The sequence below is a fragment of the Pteropus medius genome, unplaced genomic scaffold (genome assembly GCF_902729225.1).
Source record: "Pteropus medius unplaced genomic scaffold, Ma_sr-lr_union100, whole genome shotgun sequence".
Lineage (NCBI taxonomy): Eukaryota > Metazoa > Chordata > Mammalia > Chiroptera > Pteropodidae > Pteropus > Pteropus medius.
This window is the reverse complement of record NW_024353908.1, coordinates 5,744,774-5,772,491: the sequence shown is the minus strand read 5'-3', so window position 1 is coordinate 5,772,491 and position 27,718 is coordinate 5,744,774. Positions and strand designations below refer to the sequence as shown.

Below are 27,718 nucleotides of genomic sequence, written 5' to 3'. Positions count from 1 at the left end.
ACCCCCCCCCCCCAGGTATAATCACTGTTCTGAGTTCTAACATCATAGATTAATCATGTCTGGATTTTATTTAACTTTATACAAATGGAGTCATATAGCATGTACTCTCATGTCTGGATCCTTTTGCTCAGTGTTATGTATGTGAGATGCATCCCTGTGGCAATAGTTTATTACCAGAGAATATTCCATTGTATGACTACATCCTTATTTATCTCTTCTACTGCTGATGGGCATTTGGGTTGCCTATAGCTTTGCATTGTTATGAGCAGCACTACTATGAACATCATTGCTATATGGTTTTGGTGAACATACATATACATTTCTGTTTGGTACATACCAAGGAGTGAAATTAGTGGATGAAAGGGCGTGTGTAGGTTAAACTTTGGTAGACACTATGAACCGTTTCCAAATCTTTGTACAAGTTCACACCCTCAGCAGCAGTATCTGAATATTCCAGCTGCTATCTCCTTGCTAACATTTGGTAATGTACCTCTATTTCATTTTATTGAAGACTGCGTAGGATTTTTGATAGAAAGGGGTTGTCAAGCACAAGGAGGATATTCCAGGCAAGAAGAACTACCCAAGCAAGATTATCCAGCTAGGGTTAAAGAATGAATACATTGTTTATAGTGCTTTGGGTACTTTGACTAGAAAAGTAAGTTGGCCTTGATTACCAGTCTAAATAAGATATTCAAAATTCATTCATTCCACGTTGATGAACCATTAATTTTTTTTTAAGTAGTTGCATGAATATAGCAAAGCCATCTTTTAAGAAGAATTATCTAGTTGTAGGTGTAGGATATATTAAGAGGAGTCAAACACAATTTAGCAGTCTAGGCTAGAGCTGAATCAGGGCAGAATAACTCTGAGGACATGCAGTTCGGTGGTTGATAGATAATGTGTGAATAGTTAAGGGGAAAGAAGAGTCAGAGATATCTCTGACCAGTGATGTCAAAATTCACTATTATCTTTCTTAATGAATGATTTATTCCTGCTATCTCTATTTCTTCACTTCTCTTACACGCCTTACTTTCTAACGTTTTTTAATTGTTAAATATACATATAGAAAAATGCTAAAACCTACTGATTTAATAAAGAACAATAAAACAAATAGCCATGTACCTGCTATATCTTGAGATATAGAACACTTTAGAAGCCTCGTCTTTGATTACATCCTCCTCTCCATCCCTCTTTGAGTTAACCCCACCCTGAATTTTAGATAATCACTCCCTTGCCTTTCATTACAGTTTTACTGTCTATTAATGCATTTCTAATGTATATTTTGAACTTTAAACAAATGGAATCATATGGCAGTATTCTATATGACTTACCTTTTTTCATTCAACATAATTTTGTATTTCATCCATGTAGAGACATACAGGTGTAGTTCATTTACTTTCACAGTTGTGTAGTAGTCCACTGTCTCTATAATCCCCAATTTATTAATCTGTTTCTCCTTAATCTTTAATCTTTGTGTGATGGCTTTAATCACTCAAAATAATTTTTACACGTTGCAGATACTGTGGCATATGTGAAAGATATGTCTTATATTGAAAATTTTGCTTTACTATTTAATGCTTACAGTGCATTGGAATTAGTTTGTCTTCTGTATGGAAGAGGTGCTTACTCTAAGAGTTTCCGAACCTTGGCACTATTGAAATTTGTGGCTGGATATTCTGTGTTGTGGGGGCTGTCCTGCGCATTGCAGGATGTTTAGCAGCATCCCTGACTTCTGCTTACTAGATGCCGGTAGCACCTGCTTCTCCATTTGTAACAGTCAAAAGTGTCTCCAGACATTGTCAAATGTCCCCTGGTGACAAAATCATTCCTACTCTAAAGTATTAGGATTCAATGAAAAGGCTTTGAGTTACCATGATTGACTGCAGAGAATCATCACTGTAACCTTCCTCTTCTTTGCTGTCCAGTCTAGCCCCAGATAGTGACTGTGGAACAGTGGTATATTCTTATCTTTTGGCAGTGGACCTTCCCTGGTCTGGGAGAGCAGCCATTTCCTGTTGCAAGTGCGTTAGCTGTCTCACTTCATGCTGATGACTATTTTCTGTATTTTCCTAGACTACAAGTTTATATTCTCTCTTTCTTTGCCATAACCCCTCCTATCCTAGAGATGGTCTTTACCTTTTGTGTCTGATGAGACAATCATGCTCATTGCATTTATAAATTGTTTCTATTTCTGTTTTTGAAATTATCAGTTTAAAAACTGTAATAAATACATATTTAATAAACCGAGTTAAAAATGCCAGTGAACTATAAGACGTGCATGTTTTGAACACACATTTTTATTGCATGGTAGATAGTTTGATATTAATTTGGGCTTAAGTGTTACAGAAAATAATATGGAATGCTAAAACAATGGAACTTTTGATCTTTAAGAAATTTAAATTAAAATATATTTTGGTGGCACACGGCTCTACCATAACTTTGTGTATAGATTTTTTTCAAGTGCAATACAAATCTGTACGTGAATCTCAAAGCATTATAAAGTTGGCTCCATCTAGTGTATAAAAGTATTTTACAGCTGGGGTGGAAATCTGTACTAGGATACTCTTTTGGCATGGTACTTCATTATGAAATTAGAAAACAAAACAAAACAAAAGTGGACTATAAGCTATATTTGTGCCCCAGGAGATAACACCAGCAGAAGTGACGTTCACAGCATGAGAGGAAAGGTCATTATATATTGAAACATCAACATCAAGCATGCCTGACATTTTGTTTTAACAGCCTTGCCTTTTTTTTTTTGAATTGAAGGTCTTATTTACAGGCACTATCAACAAACATAGCGTGTCACTCCACTGTGATATTCTCAGCCCTACTTGGCCAGGTCTTCATTCTTCCCGTATAGAATCATATCTTAGAGTCACGCTCATTATCCACACTTAGGAAGTGATTAGGGCCAGGCCCACTTACTATGATTTCAGAACCCTACATGATTTTCTTTATCAGACTGAAATTCTTTGTAGCTGTTAGTTTCTCACTACAGTAAGAATAGGCCACTATTTCTGGACTGTGTTTAATCTTGTTTCCACTGAAGGATTCTGGCATGTTCTTTATTTTTCTCAATCAGTGTTTCTCAATTTTTAGCCATACTCATGCTATCTTTATGACTTTGCTCCCTTAAAAAATTAAAAATATATTTTAAAGGAGACGTTATAACAAATGGAAGTATGTGTAAATTAATATTATGGAATTGGAAGACATTTTTATTAGGTGTATTGGCTGGAAGAGCCTGAGCATGAGGTCTGAGCTTTTTTTGTTACAAAGGGCAAGTGTTGAGAGATTGAAGATATATTAGCATCAAACAGAGACTTTTTCCTGGGATGAAAGAAATTTGAAAGGGCCTTTCTCATTGAATAATTCCATGGTTATTTAATATGGAGTCTGTGTGTCTCTATTTGAGATAATCTTGTGTTCCACACTTTGGGAAACTATGCTCAAGATTTACCATCTTTGCCAAAGGAAATTCATCATTCTCCACCAAATTTCTAAAAGTCTTGTTTCTCCTCCAAGCCTTTTGAATAATTCTTTTCTGAGCACTTTCTTACTTATTCTTTCATTAGCATATGTAAATTGTGCTGATACCTTGTGTTACCTTTTTTCCCCCCTTGTAACCACATTTTCTCATTCAGGGAAGCCTGCTTCTCTCTCTCTCTCTCTCTCTCTCTCTCTCTCTCTCTCTCTCTCTCTCTCTCTCTCTCCCTTTCTCCTTCCTTTTTTTTTTTTTCTTTTCTGTAGGGCATGATCAACAGTGGCCAAGAAAAGTTTCATGGTCAATTAATTAATCATTTAACCCATTGACAAATAGTTATTGGGCACCTTCTCTAAGTCTGAATTTATGCCTGATTCAAGAATGAAGAGATGAACTAAACAGACATGGTTTATGCCTTCATGGAATTCAGAATCCAGTGTGAGCTGCTGGGTACACACAACTAAAGAGGCAACTCCGGTGAAAGGTTCTAATTTTACAATTGGTTTACTTCTGTGATTGTTGGGTAGCTCACATAAATTTGGACCAGGGAACGGTAGTGAGAGGTATGTGGCTCTGGAGTTTCAAACCCCAGATCTGCGTGCAGCTCATTAACATCTTGACTTTGCACAAATTACTCACCTCACTCCCTATTCCTCAGCTTCTTTATTTTAATAAAAGTGATTAAATAAACATGAGGTATGATATGCCAATATAAGGTACAGTTATCAGTACGATGATATGATGAATTCTTTTTTCTCTGCTCCCCTTTCTTTTTTTAAAATGAGACAGAAACGTGATCTCACTTTTTCAAATTTTCAGTTTTCTGCCTGGCACACTAAGAAATAAAAATACATTGAACCTTGACCTAATATTAGAAACTGAACAGCTTATTAATGGGAATATCATTGTGGATGGTGTTTAAAAATTGCAAATTCATGCAATTTCCAAATTGTGTGTTTAAAATGAATGATTTGAACAAAGTTACTCAAAAACATTTCTCTTATTAGAATCTAAGATTCATAATATATGATGTATTTCACTGATGTGTTTCAAGCATATTGAGCAGTGCCTGAGACATAGTACGTGCTCAATAAATATTTGTTGAATGAATGAGTTTTAATAAGAATATATTGATTTTTCTATCTTTTATTCATCATTTTGTCAATAGCTCTTAAAAATAAGCCAATATTATTTGATATCAGGAGCTAGATAAGCTTGAGTGGGAGTGATTATTATTCTCTGCATTTATATTATCATCCTTGCCTGTAATACCTGGCAGGTAATTACTACTTAGTAAATGTTAAAGAGAGAATTAGGTGGCTTTGTTGGGCGCTTTTTCAAATAACATATTTTATTTTCCAGTTGTAGTTGGCATACAATATATTGAATTCAGGTTGTGTAACGTAGTGATTAGATATGTCTCACAGTGATCACCCCAATAAATCTAGTGCCCCTTTGATACTGTACATAATTATTATAATATTATGACTATATTCCTTATGCTTTCCTTTATCTCTCCATGACTATTTTGTAACTACCTATTTTTTCCTTCTTAATCCCTTCCCCACTTTTCACCAACTGCCCCAAACCCCCTCCCATCTGGTAACCCTCAAAATGTTCCCTGTACCTATGAGTTTGTTTGTTGTTGTTGTTTATTTTGTTCTTTAGATTCCACAGGTGCATGAAATCTTATGGCATTTGTCCTTCTTTAATTGATTTACTCCACTCAGCACAATACCCTCTAGGTCCATCATGAAATATTTTTTCCATCTCTTTACTTTCAGTCTGTGTGTGTTTTTTAATTTGAAGTGAGTCTCTTATAGGCAGCATATGTAGGATCTTGTTTTCTTATTTATTCAGCCACCCTATCTTTGATTGGAGCATTTAATTCTTTTTCATTTGAAGTACTTGTTGATAGATATAGAGTTGTCATTCTTTATTCATATGTTTGAATGTGCATTTTTTTCTTCTTCTTAAAGAAGTCCCTTCCACATTTCTGTAATACTGGATTGATGGTGATGAACTCCTTTAGCTTTTTCTTGTTTGGGAAATTCTTTATCTGTCCTTTGATTCTAAATGATAGCTTTGCTGGGTAGAGTAATTTTGGTTGTAATTAGGCACTTTTTTTTAAAGGACACATGACTTAATATTTTTAAGCAAAGATTTATTTTTCTTTTTTGTCACTTCATGGCAGTATAACTTGAAATTACACAGGCTATTAATTTAAAATGTTGATTATTTTATTTTAATGTTTTATTATCAACATATATATATATATATATATACACACTTAGATTATAGGCAAGACTCCCTAGAGTGTAAATGAAATACAGAATGCTAATGTGTATTGAATTTATTATGATTGATTGGATTTAATCAACAGACAGGAAGGATTTCTGTGCAAATATTATTTTTCTCATTTTAAATCCTGTCTGCTTAGCATAACTGAAACAGGATGTCATTAGTATAAGAGTGAATATTGAGATGCTTTAGAGGTTTGGGAAATTTTGACTATTAACATAAATTTAACATAAGGTGATCTATTGAACACAAAGTTGTTAAAAAGTTTTGCTTATTTAAATACATGATTTTCTGCTTGATTTCTGGATGTGCATATGTAGTAAAAATACAAATCAAAAACATAATTTGTAGAATGAGAGCAGAAGGTTCTCTAGGCTAGAATGTTTTGTTTGTAGCTAAGACAACCATTGAAAAGGTGTTGTTGGCAGTCGAACGTCAGGAGAAGTTACAGATCATCACCAACATCTTAGTTTTTAGTTATTCATTATGAACAAATTATTCATGAATATCTCTAGACCTTTTCTGAGTTTATATGTATTTGGAATCTGTACCTTCTCTTCAGAGATCACATTTCAAAAGCATTGTCACTTTTGTTGTTTCCAAATCATAAGTTTTATTTGCCCTACAACTTGAACTTCTTTGAGCCTCCAAGGACCGACTTTTCATTCCCTACGGTATTCTGAAACAGAGTCCTTGTTCCTTGCATAATATTGATTGATTGCTATTTTTTTTTCTAGGCAGTGCGTTAAGTACTTTTCACACCTTACCTCATTTAGTCGTCACATTAACCTATTAAATAGGTAATATTACCCCCATTTTACAGATGCAGATATTGAGACTCAGAAATTGTACAACTTGCCCAAGGTAAAAGCTACAAGATGAATACACTGTGTGGGGTATGTGTGTGTATGCGTGTGTCTACATTGTACCACCACAGTATGTGTCTTCAGTTGAAAAATGGAGCTAAGTTTATATCTGTAGGAGAGATATTCATATGTAAAACAGTGGGCCATTCAGAGGTTTGCTGTCCACAGGTTAAAACCACTGCCTTGGACCCTTACCACATCTTGTACAAATTGGAGTGTTCGCACCTCAATTTGTTGACTTCTGTACCACCTTCCACCATAGTATGATTGTCCACAAGAAACAGTCTATCTCTCCCTTCAGCTCAGTTTTTGAATACAAATGTTTAATTTACACACATAAACTACAAAGCCTAGCTGACAAAGTATCCCTTTCTTCATTACCTCTATCCCATTTTTATATTTTCCCATTGGACCATAAAGGATTTGGGTGTTTTTTTGAGTTGTTGATGTCCTGATATCTTATTCAGGGATGGAAGCTTGGGAAGGATTGATTTACCTTCCTTAGCAGCCAGGACCTCAACTAGTGTGGTCTGTGGGGGCCACTTCTAGTAGCTGAAAATCATGTGGCTTTAACATATTTTAACATCTTAACTCATGCTTGGAAGAAGAAAGAAACTGATGTCTTAGATGATGATAATGGTGGTTTACTCTCTTGCTTCAGTCCTCAATACCCTTAAGAAGACGGCAGAGATATCCTATGTGCTTATTTGCCTTTTAGTCTTTACCTTTGAAAAAGGTACTACAGTGAAAGAGAAATCCACCTTTTTCTTTTTAAGCGAGTTAGGAGATAACCACTAAATTAGGAGAAAACCCCACAAATTTAAAGTCCTAAAGTAGAAGATTTTATTTATCATGAAGTCCTATTGTAACTTTGCACCCTCCTTATGGCAGCAGCATTATCTTTTCCTGCTTGTCTACCTAGATAAGGAAAGTAAATTGCATTTTTACTAAATTTGTTATTTGAATTGCCTTTAAAGTAGAATAATCTCAGCGTTTCCCTCCCCAACTTTGTGTTATATCATGATCTTGTTTTATGTTGTAGGTTGTGGTTTGCTTATTGCAAATACATCATTGCCATTTATAGATAACAAAGAAATAGCCTCTGGATCGTCTTTAATGCAGTAGCAAGTATTTCTTTTGAAGTGAGCTGTAAGAGAATATCAAAGAGCTCAAGCTAGGGAATTAATGTGTTGTATTGATTATTATATTAAATGAAAGACCAAGCTATTATTTCATGTGCTCTCCCTTCAATTGCTTAAAAATTTAGACAGAATTTGGGGTGCCTCTTTGTAAATCCTATTTTTATTCTCAGGACAGATATTTCTAAACAGTTTTAAAAAACATTAATTTTTTTTTGTTTGTATAAGCATCTGAAAAGTATTTAAATAATGTTGGCATGAGCCCAAATCAAGTTTACCTGAGGTCATTTTGGTCTTGTCTGCATTTTCCTTCTCAGTGTTACAGGACATCCTTGTGTGCCAGGTACAATTGGCAGTCTTGCAGAAGATGCTGTATCATCATTGTTACCGGGAGATCTGTTCTTGGTAGTAGAAAAAAATAGAAATAAGATGGAAGAGTTAAAGGTGATTGAGTGGTACTGAACAGTTATTTCTGCAGATAGGTAGTCATTAAAAATTTCCTTCAGTCAAGCTGTGAGGGTTTCAAAATAGAACTGATAGACCAATTCCTTGTAGCTTTGTATCCCAATACTTTATGGAATGTGAGTTGTGTTTAGCAACTAAAACTTCCAAACAAAGAGTATACAATTGTGCCTCATTTAAGCCTGTTGACTTCCTTCCTAATTAATTAAATGTCCCTCTCAAATTATACTTCATAGGCCCTTTCTTAACTGATCCTTTGCTATTTTGTCCCTCTTCCTTCCCTCCCTCCTTCCCTCCCTCGCTCCCTCTCTGGCTCCCTCCCTTGCTTCCCTCCTCCTTCTCCTCCCTCCACCTCCCTCCTCCCTCACCATTTCCTTCCTTCACATTCTTCCTTCCTTCCTTCCTTCTAGCCTTCGCTTCCTTCCTTCCTTCCTTCCATTTTCCTTCCTTCAACTGCTAACAGCTAACTCTTCTTTCTTTCTTTCCTTCCAGAAAATATTTATTGAGTACTTACTATATGCCAGGCACTGAGAAAAAATAAAATACAAAGGATTCTGCCTGGCCTCAAGGATAAAAGATACTTAAAACAAATGAAATGATTACAAATTGGATTAAGTGCTATAAAAGAAAACAAACATATACTGAGAGAGCAAAAAACAGAAGTAAGTGTTTCCAATTTAGACTTCCCTGGGGAAGAAATATAAAACCTCATCTGAAAGATAAAGAAAAGCCAGGGCCATGTGTATGGGTTCTGGAGCAGGCATTCTGACCTCCCTCCCAGCTCTTACCATAGATGATTGGCATGTGTATGTGAGTTTTAGGTTTCTCTGGGGGTGAGCCCCGAAAAGCTAACTCTCTTGCATCTTCATTTTTGTCTTCCCCGCAGCAGTGAGAACAGTGTCTCTCACATGCTGAGTGAATCAATAAATGTTTGAGTTGCAGGGCCTTTCAGTGGCATCTTACTTTCTTTTGACTATTAGCTTAATGGCATGTGGAAAGAGGAGGGGATGTGTTTGTTACTCTTGAGAGTACTCTTTTAAGTTTTATAACCACTTTAATGGTACTATTAATTACCTGATAATAAAGCTTTCAATGAACATTCAAAGCATATCCACAGTAATTCCAAGTGGACAGTTTAAAGAATTAAATAGTAGAGTAAAAGCCTTCTTTATTCAACAAATAAAGGGAGCTTACATTCTTGGGTGTTTTCCTGCCACTCTTAGGGAGGTAATTTACATAGAATATGTTATATATAGTTATATACATTATAATATGTTATATAGTACTGGTTCCCAGGCCTGACTTTACATCAGACTTTTATGAGAATCTTTAAAAATATAGAGAATTCCAAACCATACCCCTGGAGAGTTTCATTCAGTTGTTTGGGGAAAAATTTATGACATTCGTGCTTTTAAATGCTCCTGAGTTGATTTTAAGGGGGTGGTATGTTGAGAAGGGTCCCTGGAGCTTCTGATAGGAATACAGGTTTGGAGTCATTGGTCGGGGTCATAGGAAACATGTGCAGACCGAGTAGATGCTTCCTCAGAGGTGTGGAGGAGCTAGTTCGTGGGACACTATAGTGCTGGGCACATGGTAAGCCCTTATTAACTACCATGAGGCTGCAGAGTGAAAGTGTGTGGTTACTGAAAAGAGCAATGACTATCAAAAGAGAAGATATAAGAAAATTGAGTGCTTTGTGGACAATAAAACATTTGACAGCCAAGTAGAATAAGAAGAATTCTGACTGTGATAAAGCAGTGGTTCTGCTTTTCTTCAGCTGAGTTTTGGACAGGATAACAGGTAAAACCTCTTATCTCTTCTCTAACCTGTTCAACATAGTGATTGAATTTTTCCTTCCAAAAAAGAGTCCAATGCCCAAATTTAGTATCCAAAGAACAAGTCGGCTCTCTCTTGAATGGTTGATAGCTTTAAGTTCCATTTTAGTAGAAGGTCATCTGTGAAAAGGTCAGTAAGAATTTTGATGACTCTGGTTGATTTGCTGGAAATTGGGGCGAGGGGTAGTAATTAAGATTTGAAATGCATTAGAGTACAGGTTATTTTATTTTGCATTCAGTGTTTCACTTTTTAAAATATTATTTCTTCCTTTTCTCCATTATCATATCTTAGTTTGTGTTTAAATTTATATATGTAGGTGTGTGTGTAGGGGGTGTATACATATGCATATACATTTCTATATGCACTTAGGATGCTCATCTAGATAGTACAAATGTGCACAGGGGAATTGCTCACATATTATAGATAAATTCATTTTAAAGGTATTTATTCAATATCAAGATGGACTGTTCTACTAGGTTCTAGGGATGCATGGTAAATCAGACATGGTTTACCATGTTCCTGCTGCTCAGAAAACATTCGTTGAATAATTGGATGACTACTTGAGGACCAGTATTGGGAAAAAGTATGTAATATTTCATGAATTTTATAGATAGAGACAGATGTGCGCATTTAAGTCAAGCTTTAGTCCATTTGCTGGTAGGCATTTCATTGCAGTGTCCAAGAAGATTCTCAAAGAGCACTGGTATAATGTAGAACTTTCTAAAATACCATTAATAAGTTGAACACATGCCCCTTAAAAGTAATTTTATTTAAACACTTATGTAAATGGTCAATGACTTTCTTCGGTTAGTGGATTGTTCAGGATAAAAAAGTCAGGTGATGTCATTGTCTGAACATGCCTGGGGAGCATTTGGCACCATACTGTGTCCTCTCCTGGAAAGGCTGGAATTGATATCATTGGTTTCATGGTCAACATTTGAGAGCCCATGGAGGGTACAGATTTTTCTGTGTGTAAGCATGTAATAAATCAGGGTTTCAATTTTAAAATATACCTGGGTACCTTGTAACTTAATGCAGTTACAAATAGTGTCCAAGGTGGGAGGGAGTCTAGCTCGGTGTTTTCAGACATAATCTCTTAAAGGTCTGGTAATTTTCTGCCCTTTCTATTTTCCTTGATCTTTTACTTTATTTCTGGTCAATGTGAATCCAGGATAACAAGCCTAACCATGTCATAAACATAAGAGCTATTTTTCAGTTGAGAGCTTTATTATGTGTCAGGCTATGCTAAACACATTACATATAGCTCCTTCATCTTTCACAATAATCTGTAGGGTAGCCACTTAGCATTTCCCCTTTCTCAGGTGAAGAAATAGGCACATAGAAAGTTTAGTAATTTGCACAGGGTCGCAGAATTAGTAAGTGGTGGGATTTCAGTCTGGACAAGTTAATACTAGAACCTGTATTGTTAATTTTTATGCTATACTGTGCTAGTGGCAGGAGGAAGAGAGGTGCGGTTAGTTGACAAAGGGAGTACTGTAGCACCTTAGTCGTATTTTTACCCAGTACGCAGCAGAATACTGGCACGTAGGAAGGAGTCAATAACTGTTGGTAATGAATGCAATTATTGTATCAGGGACCTAGATTCCCCACTTCACTTCTATTCTTTTTACATATTGGTCTTTAATTTTTCCATTAGTCTGCCTACTTTTCTCCACCCTTTCTCTCTCCCTTCTTCCCTCATTGCCCCACCCCCACCCATGAGCTATCATTGCCTCCTACCAGGACCTTGCAGTATCCAGAGCCAGTCTTGCCTTCTCCAGTTGGTTCTCCATATAGCAGCCAGAGGGACCTTTCTAAAAATTCAAATCTGAGCCCATTGCTCTCCTGCTTACAAGTTCTCAATAGTTTCTGCTCATATTGGATCACGTCAACTACCTTTCCATAGCCTACCAGATCCTGCATGGTCTGGCCTTGGTTGATGCTTTGATTTCATGGATGCCACACTTTCCCCTTATTTTCTGTCTTCTAGCCACAACGGATCTTCCTTCTAACTTCCTACCCCAGGGTTCTTGCAAATGTTGTTACACTGCTCAAAAGACTCTTCTTTTGTGCCCCCGCCGTACCCCTTCAACTGCTCCCCAACTCAGATCTCAGCCCAGATGTCCCCGCCTTAAGGGAAGCTTTTTTTCGCCCTTACATTTTAAGCTTTTCCAGTTTGCAGTAGCAGTTATCACATGTATTATGATATATTTGAGTGATTGTTTGATATTTGTGTCATAGAAGACTGTAAACTCTCAGAATTTATACAGTGCCTGGGACATAGTAGGTATTCCATAAGTATGTATTAAACAGTTGAATGAATGAATTAATGAATGGAAAATGAACAAAGAATAAAAGAGCCAGAAATAGCTTATCTGAGACTCCTGGCTGGATGTTTCCTTTTATTAAAGGGAACCTTAAAATAAGATCATTTCATTATATTATAGCATTCGAGTTTGATTATAGCTTATAGAGGTTGCATTGTTTTCCAGCCATTTACTTGGGAGACTCTTGGGCACAGAGAGGAAAAGTAATTTGCTCAGGGTACACGGTTTGTCAATGTCAGATGTCTTTGTTCTGACCTTTAGATTGTATGTAGAGAGAAAGATACATATTTTCATAACTCTGTGGGACATCTTTGGTGTGCTGAGTCTGTAGGAGGTGCATCAATATTTGATAATATTGATGTTATTATGTTGGAATTTTAAAGTGTCTTTTAAGAACATGTATTTTTGTTTTTTTTTTTCCTTGTATACCAGTGTGTTCAGAATTTAATTGGATGGCAGTCTATGAAGGCACTGGTTTACAGCCTAAAGCTGTGTATGTCCTAAAAGATGGTGCCCACAATTAGAAGCAGCTTGTGTTTGACTCCCACCAGGACCGGTCAGGAATAGCCCTTCTTATATTCTTGGGGTCTGAGGGTAAGAAATGCTGTCTGGATCTCTAGCCTGTCAGCAGGAAAGCATGTTCATTTATCAGGCTCTAGTTCCAAAAAATGCTTGTTAATGGATGCAAAGCAGCTAGAGATGTGTGATGAGCTGATGCCCAAGATCTTCCCAACTGAGAAGGGGCACGAGCAACCCCACAACCCTCCTTGATTCTGCAACTGTTAAGAGTTAAAATTTCACTGGTATATGAAATTACCTCTCCTTTCAAGTTCTCTAATAACAAGCAGCCGCTGCAAGCCTCACCCGGTACCTGCACTCAGGAGGGCTAAGTAAGCATCCCAAGGTGCTCGTCTGGCTGCTGGTTGGTTTCTGGCTGAGCCTGGGTCCTTGCGTAGCCCCCTTTGTAGTGTGAGGCAGCATTTTTGTCCTGCAGGTACAGTAGGTACTGGATTAAACAGGTCTGCTATTGCAGACAGACACCAGGCACCTTTCTAGCAGGAGCTGTGTTTGGATTGGAGTTTCCAGGGCCTTATCAGGAGCCACCCCTAGTGACACAGCCAGTGCCAGAACTAACTTTGACTTTCACTCTTCGCCAAGGGCTTGCAGAACACCTTAAAGGAAAAAAGATGGAGGCGCTCAGAGTTCAGATGTTCATGCCCTGCGCCTTTGAAAGCTTATATCTGTAAGTGAAGTTTTATTCTGGAAATAATCCCGGGACCACTTAACAGGAGTGATTTTTCTTTTAAGGGGGAGGACAGCGAAAGGGAAGGTTTTATTGGGAGGTAAAAATACTGGAACTGTTACTTTGTGACTATGGCTTTAATTAGCTTGAGCTGTAACCTCGAGGAGGTAGATATGACAAGAACAACTAATTTGTGGGGAAATCAAAATGCTAGCCCTTTAGATTTGCCATTTTGTTTAAAATTGAATGTTGGTCTTAAATTAATAATGCCAAAAAATGACTGCTTCAAAAATCTGAGAATAGAGCTTGATTTAAGATTACAAGTTAGACTGCAGTATAGCTTTGTTATGAATTAAAAAAGGATTTTCTTCAGGAAAAAGAGTATGCTTAATAGTAACATTTGTTAAAACTGTCCCATTGCAGACACTTTGGATTTTTGCTCTCTCCTATTTTGGAATAGTAGCAGTAGCATTAATAAAATCTCCTTTGCATTTCTGTATATTGATTTTTTTTTTTTCCTTTTCTTTGAGAGGAAAACAAAACATCCAGACATCAGAATCATCTGCCCGGCATGTAAACGTAGAATATGTTTAAAACTGTCAGTTTCAAAGAAATACTAAAATGGAGAAATACAAATGGATGCTAACTCTCCCTACATTCTTTAACATTTACTTTCAATGTTAGGTGATAAGATTTGAAACCAATGCTGAAAGCTGTGTCCCTAAGTGAATAGGCATTCAAGCAAATCACCTTATGCAAAAGCCACCTCTGGAGCTTAATAATTATTTACTGAACGTTCCTGGGTCATGAGAGAGGTTCTGATTAAGTCAGAAATGCATTATGTTCAGCAGCTTGTGAAGGTGTGTTTAAAGACGGCAGGAATAATGGAAAAATACTAAATGTAGCAGAACTATTTTGAGAATTTGATTCTTAAAAAAATAAAATTCTCATAGTTTAAGCATGGTTAAAGTTCATAATATTCAATAGACACATCTTTAAAAGGTCTTATAGAAGCTTTTAAAATGATTTCTAATTTCTTGTGTTGTTTTTGCTGTATTAAGTTTACTGTTATAAATGTTTTTCATTCTGTATTTCATTAAAACAGTTTACTTATCTCTCTAAAATGATAGAGCATTTTCATGAACAAAGTATATATAATTATGTATTTAAAATGTCATTATTCTAGAAATGTTATAAATTTCTACTTTGTAAATCAGATAATAGTTAGGGAGGTAATAGCCATTCCTTGTGATTCATACACCATAAGAATGTCCTCTATAACCTAATAATTTTTAAAATATTAATTTTAAGCAAATTAATGGATGTCGTGTGGCTAAAAACATATTCTGATGTAGCATAAGTACAGTGGTGATGTCACCCTTGATGTACACCAAAATTGATTCTTAATTTCAACTACTTTTGCTTAATTATTTTGAATTTTTTGTTGCGGATAACAAATACTTGCCATAGGAGCATGCTTCCCTATAATTTTTCAGAATGAAATTCTTAGCACATATCTTTGACAAAACTTGTTCACTGAGCTGTTGCCCATTAACTTCTTTGTGCTTGTTCTTTTAGGGAAGGCACACACTGTGAATTAATTGTTTCTTTTATATTTTCCTCTAGGAAAGCAAAGGAACACCATAGCATAAACAGCAACGTTCTAAGAGTTTTGACTTCCTAGAAAATAACTTGTCAGTTTTCACTAGTTTTGAGATGGTAAGATGCTCAGGTGATGCCAATGCAGAATTTAAAACATAGCAGAGAAGAATTTATCGCCTAACTTTTACTTGTCTACATGGTGTGTTGACCACCATTCTCAGTATCTTACCTATGTTAACACATTGAATTCTCATAATTCCTCAATGACAAAGGTACCTTTGTTTTACCTCCGTTTTTCAGATGAGAAAATTTAGATTTGGGCAAATGGAAAATACTGCCCAAGTCATATAGCTGAAAAATGATAGAGCCAACATTTCAAATCTAGGTATACTGGCTCCAGCGTTTCTGCTTTTTTCTGTTATGTTTTATAGATTTTCATTTAAGATACTGAATGAATTGATGTTTCTTTCTCTGCTTTTTGATTGATGGATTTCTCCAATGCCGAGATTTCTGAATTACCCGAACTATATAATTTCAGCTTTTGAGGGGCCACGTATAGTTCAATGCTATACAATATTTGTCTGTCAAATGTTTTTCCTGCGTCATATTTACTGTCTATTATAAGGCAATTGTTTGGAGCAGGGGAAAACTCTGTTGAATATATACATCGATTATAAGATTTGCTCTGACTTGGAAAGTCTTAAAATGTGGAGGAAAAGTTTTTCTTAGAATTAAGAAATACAGTAAGTCTTTAGAGCTCAGATCTCCTTGGAGAAATGTGTTGTGTGTAACTGTATGATTTAAACAAATGGTTTGATTAAAGTTCTTCCAACGCTAAGGTTCCAGTATTATCTGATTTTCTGAGGTGAGATATTTGTTAGGATAGAGACACCAAATTTGCCTTTTGAAGAGGTATTTATCTCATCCTCCTATGTGCCAAATATTCTTCTAGGTGCTGGAAAATCTATATATGAATAAAAATGTAAAAACTCCTATCCTCATGGAACTATCTACCACGTCATGAAGGACCAGGTATATTTCAACTCCGTCCTTAAGTTCAGGGCCTCATCCTCATGGTCCAAAATAGCTGTTGGAGCTCCAGCCATTATAACCAAATTCCAGGGGACACGATGGCAGAAGGTTCAAATAAGGTGTATCTCTTCAAGGAGAATTTCTGGAGGTACCATATAACATTTCTTCTTAAATCTCATTGACAGAAGTTAGGCATGAAGCCAGTCTAGCTCCTAGAAAGCTGGAGAATGTTATAGCATTTGGCAGAATACCAGCCAAAACAAGGAGGAAATAGGAAAATGGATACTAGATTGAGTCGCAGCTCTTAGGCTGAAACTTTGGTACTTTTTTTTTTTTCCTCAGAGTAACTAATATTTTCTAAGACATCAAAAAACCCAGCTGTGGTATACCAGAACACATTAAACTGGCTTAAGCAAAAACAGAGATTGATTGGCCCTTGTAAATCAACATCTACTATCTAGGTTTATCAAGGAGTCAGGGATGGTTTGATTCAGATTCTCACTGTCATCCAAATATCGACTCCTTCTTTGTTCTTCCTTCTCAGTTTTCCATTCACTCTTTTAACTCACATTACTGTTGTATCTAGTTTGGCTTTTTCCAGATAAGCTCAGGAAGTTCCAGATTTACATTCTACATTCTACTATCTTTCCAAACCTTAGTGTAAAGAGTTATTTTACCCCAGTAGTTGTTGTCAAAAGCATAGGGCTGACTCTTATTGGATCATCTTGGAGCTCAAGCCCATTTGATGCATATGCTGATTGGTCAAGCCTAGAGCGTGTTTCTGTGTCTGGAGTTAGTAGCACCACTACATCCTCATGAATGAAAGTGAAAAATCTGTTTTTTAAAAGTGAAATCAGGGTACTTTACCAAAGAAGTTGGACAGGATTCTGGGCAAGTATGAATAACATGTGACCCCCGTAAATCATCACTACTATTTGTAAGGCTGCCTCCTACACCATGACAGGTGTACCTATTCGCTGCTCCTGAGACCACAGTTAGTACTTCTGTCTTGATTTCCCCACAGTATTGCAAATTTGATAGATATTGCTAGACATGTAGTAATTGCTAAGTGATGGCAGCCTAAGGCTTTTGACTCTTCTCTGACCTGTTATAATGTTGTCTAGACAAGAAGACAAGAGCATATCCTATACCTAGAGCAGTTATTTGAGTAAGTTTAGAATGGTTTTCTGTCTTTAAAAAGATCCTACCAATTACTTTAACGCTGATGTCTGAATTCTGTCGTTAGATTGTCAAAGTTTCGGATTAAAGAAGTTCTTTCTTTTAAAATACTCTAGGTGGGGTATCATGCCATGTTATATCAATTACATACACTTTATAGTGAATGAGTTTTTGGAGTCTTTAAAAACATGTCAGCTAGGTGTGAATAGAATTCCATAGTTGGGCAGAGTAAGCAAGAATTCTAGAGTGTGATCTAGTGAAAGGAAGCTTGATATGAAAGACAGAAAGCTTAAATGTGGGGCATCTCAACTTCATCTGCTTTTTAGCCTTTTGGTAGTCTGACTTGCAGAGACAATTTCTCAAAGGGATTTGAGTATTAAGAGTGTGCTAACCCATAGTGGCATCTGTGGAAAATGGAGATCAATTGTGGTCATAAAATGAGGAAATGGCATCCTCATATCCTTGGATGAAAATATTTTTTAGTAAGAGGTTGACGTTCTCTTTAACTGGAGTGTATAGAAGTGAGAAACTCTTTGGGAGTGGTGAAAATAACCAACTTAAAAAAATCTGATAGTGAAAATTGCCTGGAAGTACATTGTTCATATACTACAGAGATCTCTTAAACATTTTTGTTCTTAGCTCTTAGTTAAGGAATTTTTTTCAAGCAATCTCAATGTATTTTTATTTTATTTATAAATTGGATACATGTGCTAATATCACATTATATAACATGTACAAAAAGAAGATAAAAATGAAATATATACACACACACACATATATATATGTGTGTGTATATATATATATACTGTGTATATATATTATATATATATATAAATTCTGTCATATATATGTGTGTGTGTGTGTGTGTGTGTATATATTATATATATATATATATATACATAATATATATATATAAAATGTTCTATTTTTTCCTTTCTGCGCCCCCAGAGTATCATTCTTTTGTATCCTCTTTTGAAGAATATTGATATATTGGGAGTACTATTAGGGCTTTCTTTGATTTTGATCTAATCAATCAATTACTGAGATTACTCTCAATGATACCTGCTGAAGGTCCAGCTTAAAGAATATTATTCTTGAATACATATGAGGAGTGTCCAAATTTTATCAACTAAATGGGGTTAAGGTGTTGAAAAATAAAGATTTCAGATTTTAACTTATAAATTACTGGTGGTTCTTACTTTTTGGAATGTTTTTTCTTCCTTTTGTATAATGAAAGATACAGTGCCCCAGAGGACAGGAGCACTGTCCCCTTTGGACATCATGATAGCCCTCATGTCTAGCAGAACGTGGCCTTTGGAAAGCATTTAAATATCTGTTGAAGGAAAGAAGAGGAGAAAGACAAGCTGCACTTTGCAAGCAATTTTTATTTTCTTTGCTCCAGAAACCGGTAGTAATTATTGTCTGAGCTGGTAATACTACCCGAAAATGCTAGAATTTTGGCAGGTCTTTATTTTTTTTCATGATCACTAAATCCCAAGGGTCATGAAGACAAAAGTCCAGAAGATATCAATTTTTGAAATCTATTACTTTCACATTTACATGGGTTATATTCTCAGCTGCTTTACGTACAAGTGACAGTTTCTTATTTTCTTATTTCAATTTCAATATTTTCTTATTGGTACTTCCACCATACATGGTAAAAAAAAAAAAAAAAAGTCATGCTTCCATTTACAGACTGATTACTTTGGAAGGACTGGAAAGGTTAGGATAATGGAAGTGCCGATCATTCTGAAATGTTGTCATTTAAAAAGATATATCCATTTACCAACTCTTTAGTGATTTGTATACTTGGAGGTACTTTGAAAAGACTCCTAAGAATTTCTTTTAGCTGACAAAACAAACTCATTGGAGGCAATTTCTATAGATTCAGACTGTATGTTCCTTTTACTTATGATAAAGTAGTTGTCTTGTAACTATAAAGATCCACTGGCAATATCTGGACTGATATTTTTGTCTGTTTGGGTTTATAGCCCATTTGGCAGAGCTGAGTAGTCCTCCCCATTCCATTTCACTCAACATGTTGATTTCCGTGTTGGAAAGACTCTTCAGAGCTCTTGTCAGGTATACTGGAGGTGAGGATGGAATGTGAATTTCCTCAGACATGGAAGAAAGTGTTCTGGTCTAAGAATCAGATGTGTGGGTTCATGTAGCAACTACATGTGTGTGATCTTGGGGTGTTTGACTATTAGTTTTCAAAAATGGCCAGGCATTAGAATTAACTGCAGAATTTTTGTAGACATATCGATTCCTGAGATTTACCTAAAATGAAATCAATTTCCAGGGATAGAGACTGGGCATTTTGATTTTAGAGAGCCTACTTAGCTAATTTTGTGGCAGCCAGCCTTTTGTATTTGGAAATGCCTGTAGCTTAACCTATCCATGACATAGCTTTCTCACCTGTACTTAGCGAAGTTAATATTTTTGTCCCTTTCTGTATCTCCACTGTGGATGTGAACATCAGCCATTGTGGTTTCCTGTATAGAATTACATTGTACCCTAGTGCAGGCAAATGCTAGGCTTTGAGCTCTATCAACTGAATGATTATAGTGAAGATTAATTTTTCCCGGAGAAAAATGCCAGGATTTTTATGACTCATGAAATAATTGCAGGATAAACTACCTCCTCTCTCCACTCTTGAAAACTTTGTCATGTTCTCTGAATTAAATAGGGATTACCTAACCTTAAAAGACTAATCTGTTATGGTCCAAAATTGCATATAGGCTTATAAAAATTGCCTTCTTACATCGGGAAAGAATTAGCATGTTCATGGTTTAATACTATTTTTTACTACTAATTTTTGAACTGTGTTCCAGTTTATTGGAATATGTTCCAGTCACTGCACTTAGTTTTTTTACATCTATTACATATTTTAATCCTCATCACAGTGCTGACAGGCAGATGTATTAAACACTCTTTATAAATAAGGAAAATTGAAGCTCAGAGATAGCCTAACTTGGGCATGACTACAGGTTAGTAAGTCGCAGAACTGGATTCTGCCTGAGGAAATGACGAGAGGAAGTACAGGGAAAAGTTTATCAGTTCCTTCAGCCTAGAGACTAAATTTCAACTGACAACAGTTTCCTATCTGGGATGACCCTGATATGGAGAAACCAAAAACTGATTCTTAGGTCTGCCTAAGGAGTTTGGCATCATTGTCAAAGGTGAGGAGTGTTCGGGTAGATGTCATTTGGATGCTGGGGTAATGGGTTGAATGGAATTTATGATATACTTAAGTGGTTAATGAAGGTAGTGGAATTAACTCTTTGAATTTAGGAATATATCAGATAATTTGGAGCGCATGTCCACACACCTCTACCATCACAGAGAAAGGAGAAGCTTTGAAAGTTAAAAAAGTAAATTCGGCCATTGGGGTAGGAACTCATTATATTTAGTGGCTACCTAGCATCCATAGTGCAGCTGTAGGTTGAGTACTCAGTGAATGCAGTACCTTGGGGAGGAGCATTTTAGAGAGGCTCAGAGAAGTGGAGTTGCTCTGTAAATATCACCATGCTCGGCAGTAACTGCTAGAATTTGAGCCCAATTGATGGTCATCTCCTTGAGTCACTGTTGAGCAATTCCCAGTTCTCAGGGAAGTTGTGTGTCTGGCTTCAGTGATTCGGATGAGTGCCAGTAAAGGCATTTTCCTCTTCTTCAACTGGCTTTCAAAGAGTAATTTCTTATGATGAGATCCATACCTGCCCATGTGGAACTAGATAAGAGTCAGATAATCTAGATAATTGACTTAATTTTAAGGCATCTCATAAAAATTATATGACCATGGCTTTAAACTCTATGAGATTAGAAACCAGGTATTCCCAGCACCTGGCACAAAGGAAACACTCCACTATTTATTGAATAAATGACCTTTACATAATCTGATTAAAAGGAATCAGACTCATGGAATTAGTATTATCTAACACAGATAGAGTTTCTTGGGCCCTGGATGAGTTCAGTTAGCTTTTAAAATTAAATACATTCATTTGGACAGCTCTCTTTGCTTGCTATTAGTGTCTAAAATACCAGGTCTTCATTTTAAAAATACACTTTGTGGCCACCTGTAATGGTCTCATGTAAACCTCGATTTTGAGTTTAAAACATTATGCTCATTTGTCTTGCTAACGTTTGGAAGTGTAGATATCTTTATTTTTATCTGTAAGGTGATAATTGCAGATTCAATTATTTCTATGAGAAAAGGATGTTTAAAAGATCGAAAGTAAAGCTGAGAATCCGGGAGTCATCTTAACGATGTAGAAATATCCTGCAGGGAGTATGTGCAATGAAGTGACTACAATCTTCCTTTCATGGTTTTTGTGTATGTGTGTGTGTATGTATGTGTGTAGGGGGTGAGATTTATTATTAATGTCAATTAACGAGCCCTGCTAGATTTTCTTCAGTGGGATTTCCATTTATTTATATGGGTCTACTGTATAAATACGTGTGTTTTTTTCCTGACGGGATATTTTCAGTAAATGCTTTAAATTATATTGTTGTCGACTTTAAAGTCTGAAACCTTAATGTAGTTGATAACTAGTAATTTTAATTTAACATGTCTCAAGAATGTTTTACTGTTAATTGAAAGGATTTTTCCCTCCGTATTACAGCCAATGGCTTGTCTTGAGCAGCTAATTAGTGCGATTATTCCACAGCTGCATTTGCTACAGCACAAAGGTTTGCTCCTGTTTTTATCAAAAGGATCAGCCTCTCTGGGAATGTTTTAACCTGACAGGCTTTGAATACTAAGACCGTTTATTTATTTATTTTAAATACCCGCCCCTCCCTACCCTTCCCCCGCCCTTCTTTTCTTGGTTTAGGAAAGTACATTTTGGTTTTGAACACATACTAAAGGGGGAAAGTATGTTTTCTTTTGATGCTCTTTTAGTAGAACTTAACCTGGTGAATAGATTATTTTGAGTAATGCCTAAGTATTCTTATTCTGATATTAAAATCATAAGCAGGGTATCAAGATTGTTCAATCTGTGTGTGTCTGTAGGAAACTAAAGGAAAAAGGATTTAACTCTTCTGGGATGCTAAAGATTTCTAAGTGAACCAATATGCTGGATTAGTCACTACTTTCCCGTCCTGTTCTCAAAATATGGTCATTGATGGATCCAGTCTCCTTTCTTCTAACCAAATGGTGACTTTGGTCATTCAAGTCATTCCTTCATGTTCTTAAATTAGTGTCATTTAAAAAAATCATTATAGCTTTATTTAGTTTAGGGGAAAAAGGTAAAAAAAAATTTACCTGTAATTCCACTCCCACTCTGGCAACTTTAATTATATAGTCCCTGACAGTCATGTGTGTGTATTTGTGAGCATATGCATACTTTACTTACTTTAAATTAGAATGTAAATACAGTTTTGAATCCTACTTTTTAATTTACTCTTATTATATGCATTTCTCACTTTGCTCTGTAGTTGTGTAATTAAAAAAATAGTATATTATCAAGTTCATGTATCATTCATGTATTATGATTTACTTTTTTAACCTATTTTATGCTTAAATCTTTTAAATGGTTTTATTTTTTCCCCAGCTTTGTTAAGATATAATTGACAAAAAATGTATATATTTAAGGTATATAATGTGATGATTTGATACATGTATATATTGTGAAATGATTACAATCAAGCTAAATAATACATCCATCGCTTTACACAGTTACCGTTTATTTTATTTTTTTGTAATGAGAACAATTTAAGATCTCTCTTGGCAAATTTCAAGTATGTATAGCAGTGTTATTATCTATAGCCACCATGCTGTACTTTAGATCCCCAGAATTTATCTCATATCAGAAAGTTTGTATCCTTTAACCCGTATCTCCTCTCATAATTTACTTAACTATTCTCATATTAGGGGTCAACTCTAGGTGGTTCAGAATATTTTGTAATTTGAAAATAGATTTGTAATGTCAACTTTTCTACATTTTGAATTATTTTCATAGGAAAATTGCCATTGAAATTTTTTAATCGAATTGTATGAATAATTTTACAGCTTTTGGTAATATTGTTAAATTGTTCTCTAAAGGATTGTGATAATATATACCAGCAATGGCTCAGAGTAACATTATCATATTTTTTCACACAGTGAATATTTTTTAAAAATTGTATCATACCTTGAATACTATTTTGCATCTGGAGTATTGTGTAGTTTTTATTCAGCACAATAAATATATTTCTACACCATTTTTAGTATTACATTATACAAACCTATCATAATTTACTGAAACAGTTTCCTGTGGTGAGTAGTAAGTAAACTGCTAGCATAATGTTTATTAGGTAGTTTTCCGGAACTGTATGAGGGTGAAACACATTCTTTAGCATGTTCATTATCTGCAGAGTTGAAGGTTCTTATCTTAAAGGAGTTTATGAGGATGGTCAATGATTTAAAGGCTTTATTTTGACTCTTATTAAAAAGTAAAGACAATACTGGAATTTATACTCAAGGAAGGAAGCTAAAGGTGCTTTCCTTGAACAGTGAATATTTTCTCAAATGTTACTTTTTTCTGTTTCCAGGTGCTAAGGTTTTGTACTGTTTGCCCTAAACATTTTTTAGAAAATTTTATTGCTAGAAATAAAAAATTTAATTTTCTAGATTATAATCATAGCAACAGTGACTGTTTATTGAGGCACTACTACATGGTGCTCATTGTACGAGGGGATTTATGTGAATTAGTTTGTTTATTTTTTTATTTAATCCTCACAAAATCCCTATGAGCTATAGTTTTAAAATATAATGATTGCAATAGAAATTTTAAGAACACCTCCTACTTTGATAAATGGATAATTGAACAAAAAACTATTGCTGTCTCTTTTTCCTGGATATGATAAAGGCAAAGAGAGGTTTAATAACTGGTCGATGTCATAGAACTGGCAAAATAAACAATTGAAAACCATATTTAGGAAAATTAGGAAGTCTTTTCTTTTTAACTTATGAGTAACATTTAAGCATTTAAAATAATTTTGGAGAGAGTTAAATCCCAAAACCATTAGAAATAGGCCTCGAGGGGAACATGCAGAGTGCATGTAGGAGAGGGCATACCACCATGAGTTGGAAGAAAAGACGGTACAAAGAAAGCCAGGCAGAGAAGAATTGGTTTGTCAGACCAGCTTGTCTTCTGCCCTCTTTCCTAAAGACTGAGGTCGAGTTCAGTGTTAACATTCTGGTCCAGATGTTTCTTTCATTAATGATTTTTACCTCCCATATCATAGAAAAATTTCCCCATGGCAAAATTCAGCTTTTCTTTAAACACATCTGTGTTAGTAAACATTTTAGACATCTTCAGGGAATTCGAATAACATAGAAGTAGTTATTGGGTTAGATTCAGTTATAAAAAAGCAAATCAAGCAATTTATTTTTAAATGTGGAAATCTGGGTGCCATTAAGATGCATTGCTTCTTGGCACTTCGTATGGCGACGCTATATTTGGTGGTGATGAGTAGTATGCGGTATAAAATGTCAAAAAAAAAAAAAAACAATTTAAGCTGCATGATAAAAATGCCTAGATGTAATCAAGCTGACTTATTTTAATTCAACTACTAATGACTTCAGTCCTGTCACCTCTTGATTTTCGATTATGTGGAGTACTATTCTGCAACTTGATTATATTTGCACAAGCTCATTTCATAGTTTGGTGCAATTTAGGGTACCCCAAAATGCAAATGAAGGGTCTCATTAGGAAACTAAATGTACATTTTTTGGTTTTCCCACAGCAGTTCCGAGGAGCATCCTGGGGCCTCCAAGCCTCCAATAAGCTCCTCCAGTATGACATCACGCATCTTGCTACGCCAGCAACTCATGCGTGAGCAGATGCAGGAGCAGGAGCGCAGGGAGCAGCAGCAGAAGCTGCAGGCGGCCCAGTTCATGCAACAGAGAGTGCCTGTGAGTCAGACACCAGCCATAAACGTCAGTGTGCCCACCACCCTACCCTCTGCCACCCAGGTGCCGATGGAAGTCCTTAAGGTACGTGAGTGTCGCTCTTGTTGGTTGGGCCAAGCCCTCTTCCAGAACATTTTCCATTTTCTAGGTGTTTTATTTATCTGAACATGTATTCGGTCCTATTGACCTATCTGAATCATGTTTGTCAATGCCAGCTCCATTGATTTCTCCATGGCTTTGTATTCTAAGACAGATGAAGGCTCTCTGTAAATGTAATATAATAGTAACCATCACTAAATGGGGATGAGTGTTGATATTCTATGAAAAATCACAAGTAGGAAAAAGTGTCTGTTGTAACGGTATCTTTCCATCTTTCTTTGAGAAAGTTTCAAAGTGTACAGGTTATCTAAAATGAGCCTCTTCTAATAACTTATGTATACATCTTCCCCCAACACATTCCATGGCCATTCTTTAATTTTCTTCTTTATTTAATAAATAATCTTAGCTATAGAATCTGACTCTTTCAGAAAGTCTCTTCAGTTATAAAACTGTAGGAGATTTCTATGCTTTAATAACCAGAGTGCATAATCCTTTAACTGAAGTGAGTTGTCTGTTTTGAGTCTCTTTGATTTCTTGCTGGAGTAGAAACTGCAGGAGCTTGTTAGTGTCATTCTATCAGGGACATATAGCTTCCTAATTATAGGGAAAATTGTAACAAGTCTAAGAATAGAATTCCATCTCACATGTGTGTCCACAGACATTGGGAGATATTCCTTGTTTAAAGATAAATATTGCAACTCTTAAATATGACTGATGCAAGGAAAGTTAAAAGGAAAGTAAGGGAACTTCCCTTACTTAAAAAAAATGTTTTTCAACCCATTCACCTAATTGATTCATTCTGAAGAGTCCCAAGTGTTACTGTTCATTAAACAATGTGGACTTTACACACCGGTGATTCATTGTTCGTCTTTGCATTCATTTGTGTGCTCAAAAAAACATCTCCCACTATTTAAAGTTTAATATTAAAACAAATAGAGGGGATGATGTGTTATAATTGGTGAGCAATATATAATTCTTACTAGGAAGTAGGAAAGAAATTCTTTTAAAAAATTTTAAGTCAATTGTTTTTATTTGCAAAGACATTTTTAAAATGTAGTGATGAAATGATGAAACTTTTATGGAAAAATTGAAATTCTGTAAGGACAAAAAATATTTAAACAGTTTAGCATAAAATTTGAGTCCACTGTGATTGAAGTTCTGAATATTGCCACAATTAATGAATATTTTATCTTCCCCTCCCCCTCAGTAAAGGCAAGATCTTCCCTTAGGAATAGATTATATATTAAAACTTTCTGTTCTGCTTGGGTGAAGTTGACAATCACTGTTTTTTTTATAGATTTAAGACTTATTTAAGATTAAGTTGTCATCTGCTATTCACAGGAATCATAATTGTTTTGTCTATACTTTAGATTATTTGAAGTTGTATGAATTAAATAATAAAAAGTGGAGAAATACGTCTGTTTTATTCACTGCAATAGTCAACTTTTTAAATCTGAAGGAAAAATTTTAGAAGATATGACATGGGTTTGTGCTAGTAGTGGATTATGTCCGATCCAAAGATAATATTTCATATTATATTAAAGTATGTAATTGAAATCAGGAGTCCTATTAAGGCAGTTATATCCATCCCATGGTGGGAAAATTATCCAAATGCAAATGTGTTGAAACATTTCCATATCATCTTAAAAATGGACATCATTCTTAAATGTTTTTATTCAAATATGTTATTTTGACAAATGATTAAAATTAAAATCTATAATAAATGGTTTGAATAATATACCCATTTTTCTTTATATGTCTCTGTGTCTTGGTAATACTGCTTGAGCTGCAATCCTTACTTTATGTCCAAAGTTAAAGCACTAATAAGTTATTAGAACTGGGAGACTGAATGTAACCAAAAATGAGCGATTGATAAATTTATATTTCATGTTGAATATAGTTGATCTCTATTTATACTTCATTTGTGTGCATTTTTATACTTCAGTTATATAAAGTAATGAAGTGTGTCATAAAAATGAAGAAACAGAATTGTTGGCATAGCAATGAGGATTTGTATCCTTAAGTGAAAGACCAAATAAAAATATATGATTTCATATGACAGTCTAAGAAATTCCAATAACAATTTTAAGGAGAGTATCATATAAGTGATTGCTTTAGAGACTTAAAGACTTGATACTTTATAAAATAGTTTACATATTTTCATAAGTTTTGTGTATGAAAATATTGTATAATATTTATTAGAGAAAGGGGAGTGAAATGTGGACTGTTTTTCTCTTCCCTTTTATAGTTT

The 27,718-nt window shown here is 35.3% G+C and overlaps 1 protein-coding gene across 6 annotated transcripts in view; it reads left to right on the top strand.

The window, feature by feature from the left end:
• MITF (melanocyte inducing transcription factor) overlaps positions 1-27,718 on the top strand; it is a 212,490-nt gene that overhangs the window by 104,215 nt on the left and 80,557 nt on the right. For 4 of the 6 annotated variants that reach the window (XM_039851730.1, XM_039851729.1, XM_039851728.1 and 1 more), the window contains exon 2: positions 25,203-25,452. In XM_039851730.1, the coding sequence (XP_039707664.1) occupies positions 25,203-25,452 (250 nt within the window). Of the gene's footprint in view, positions 1-13,576; positions 13,662-25,202; positions 25,453-27,718 lie in introns of all 6 variants that reach the window. The other 2 variants (XM_039851733.1, XM_039851732.1) reach the window with 1 other exon arrangement.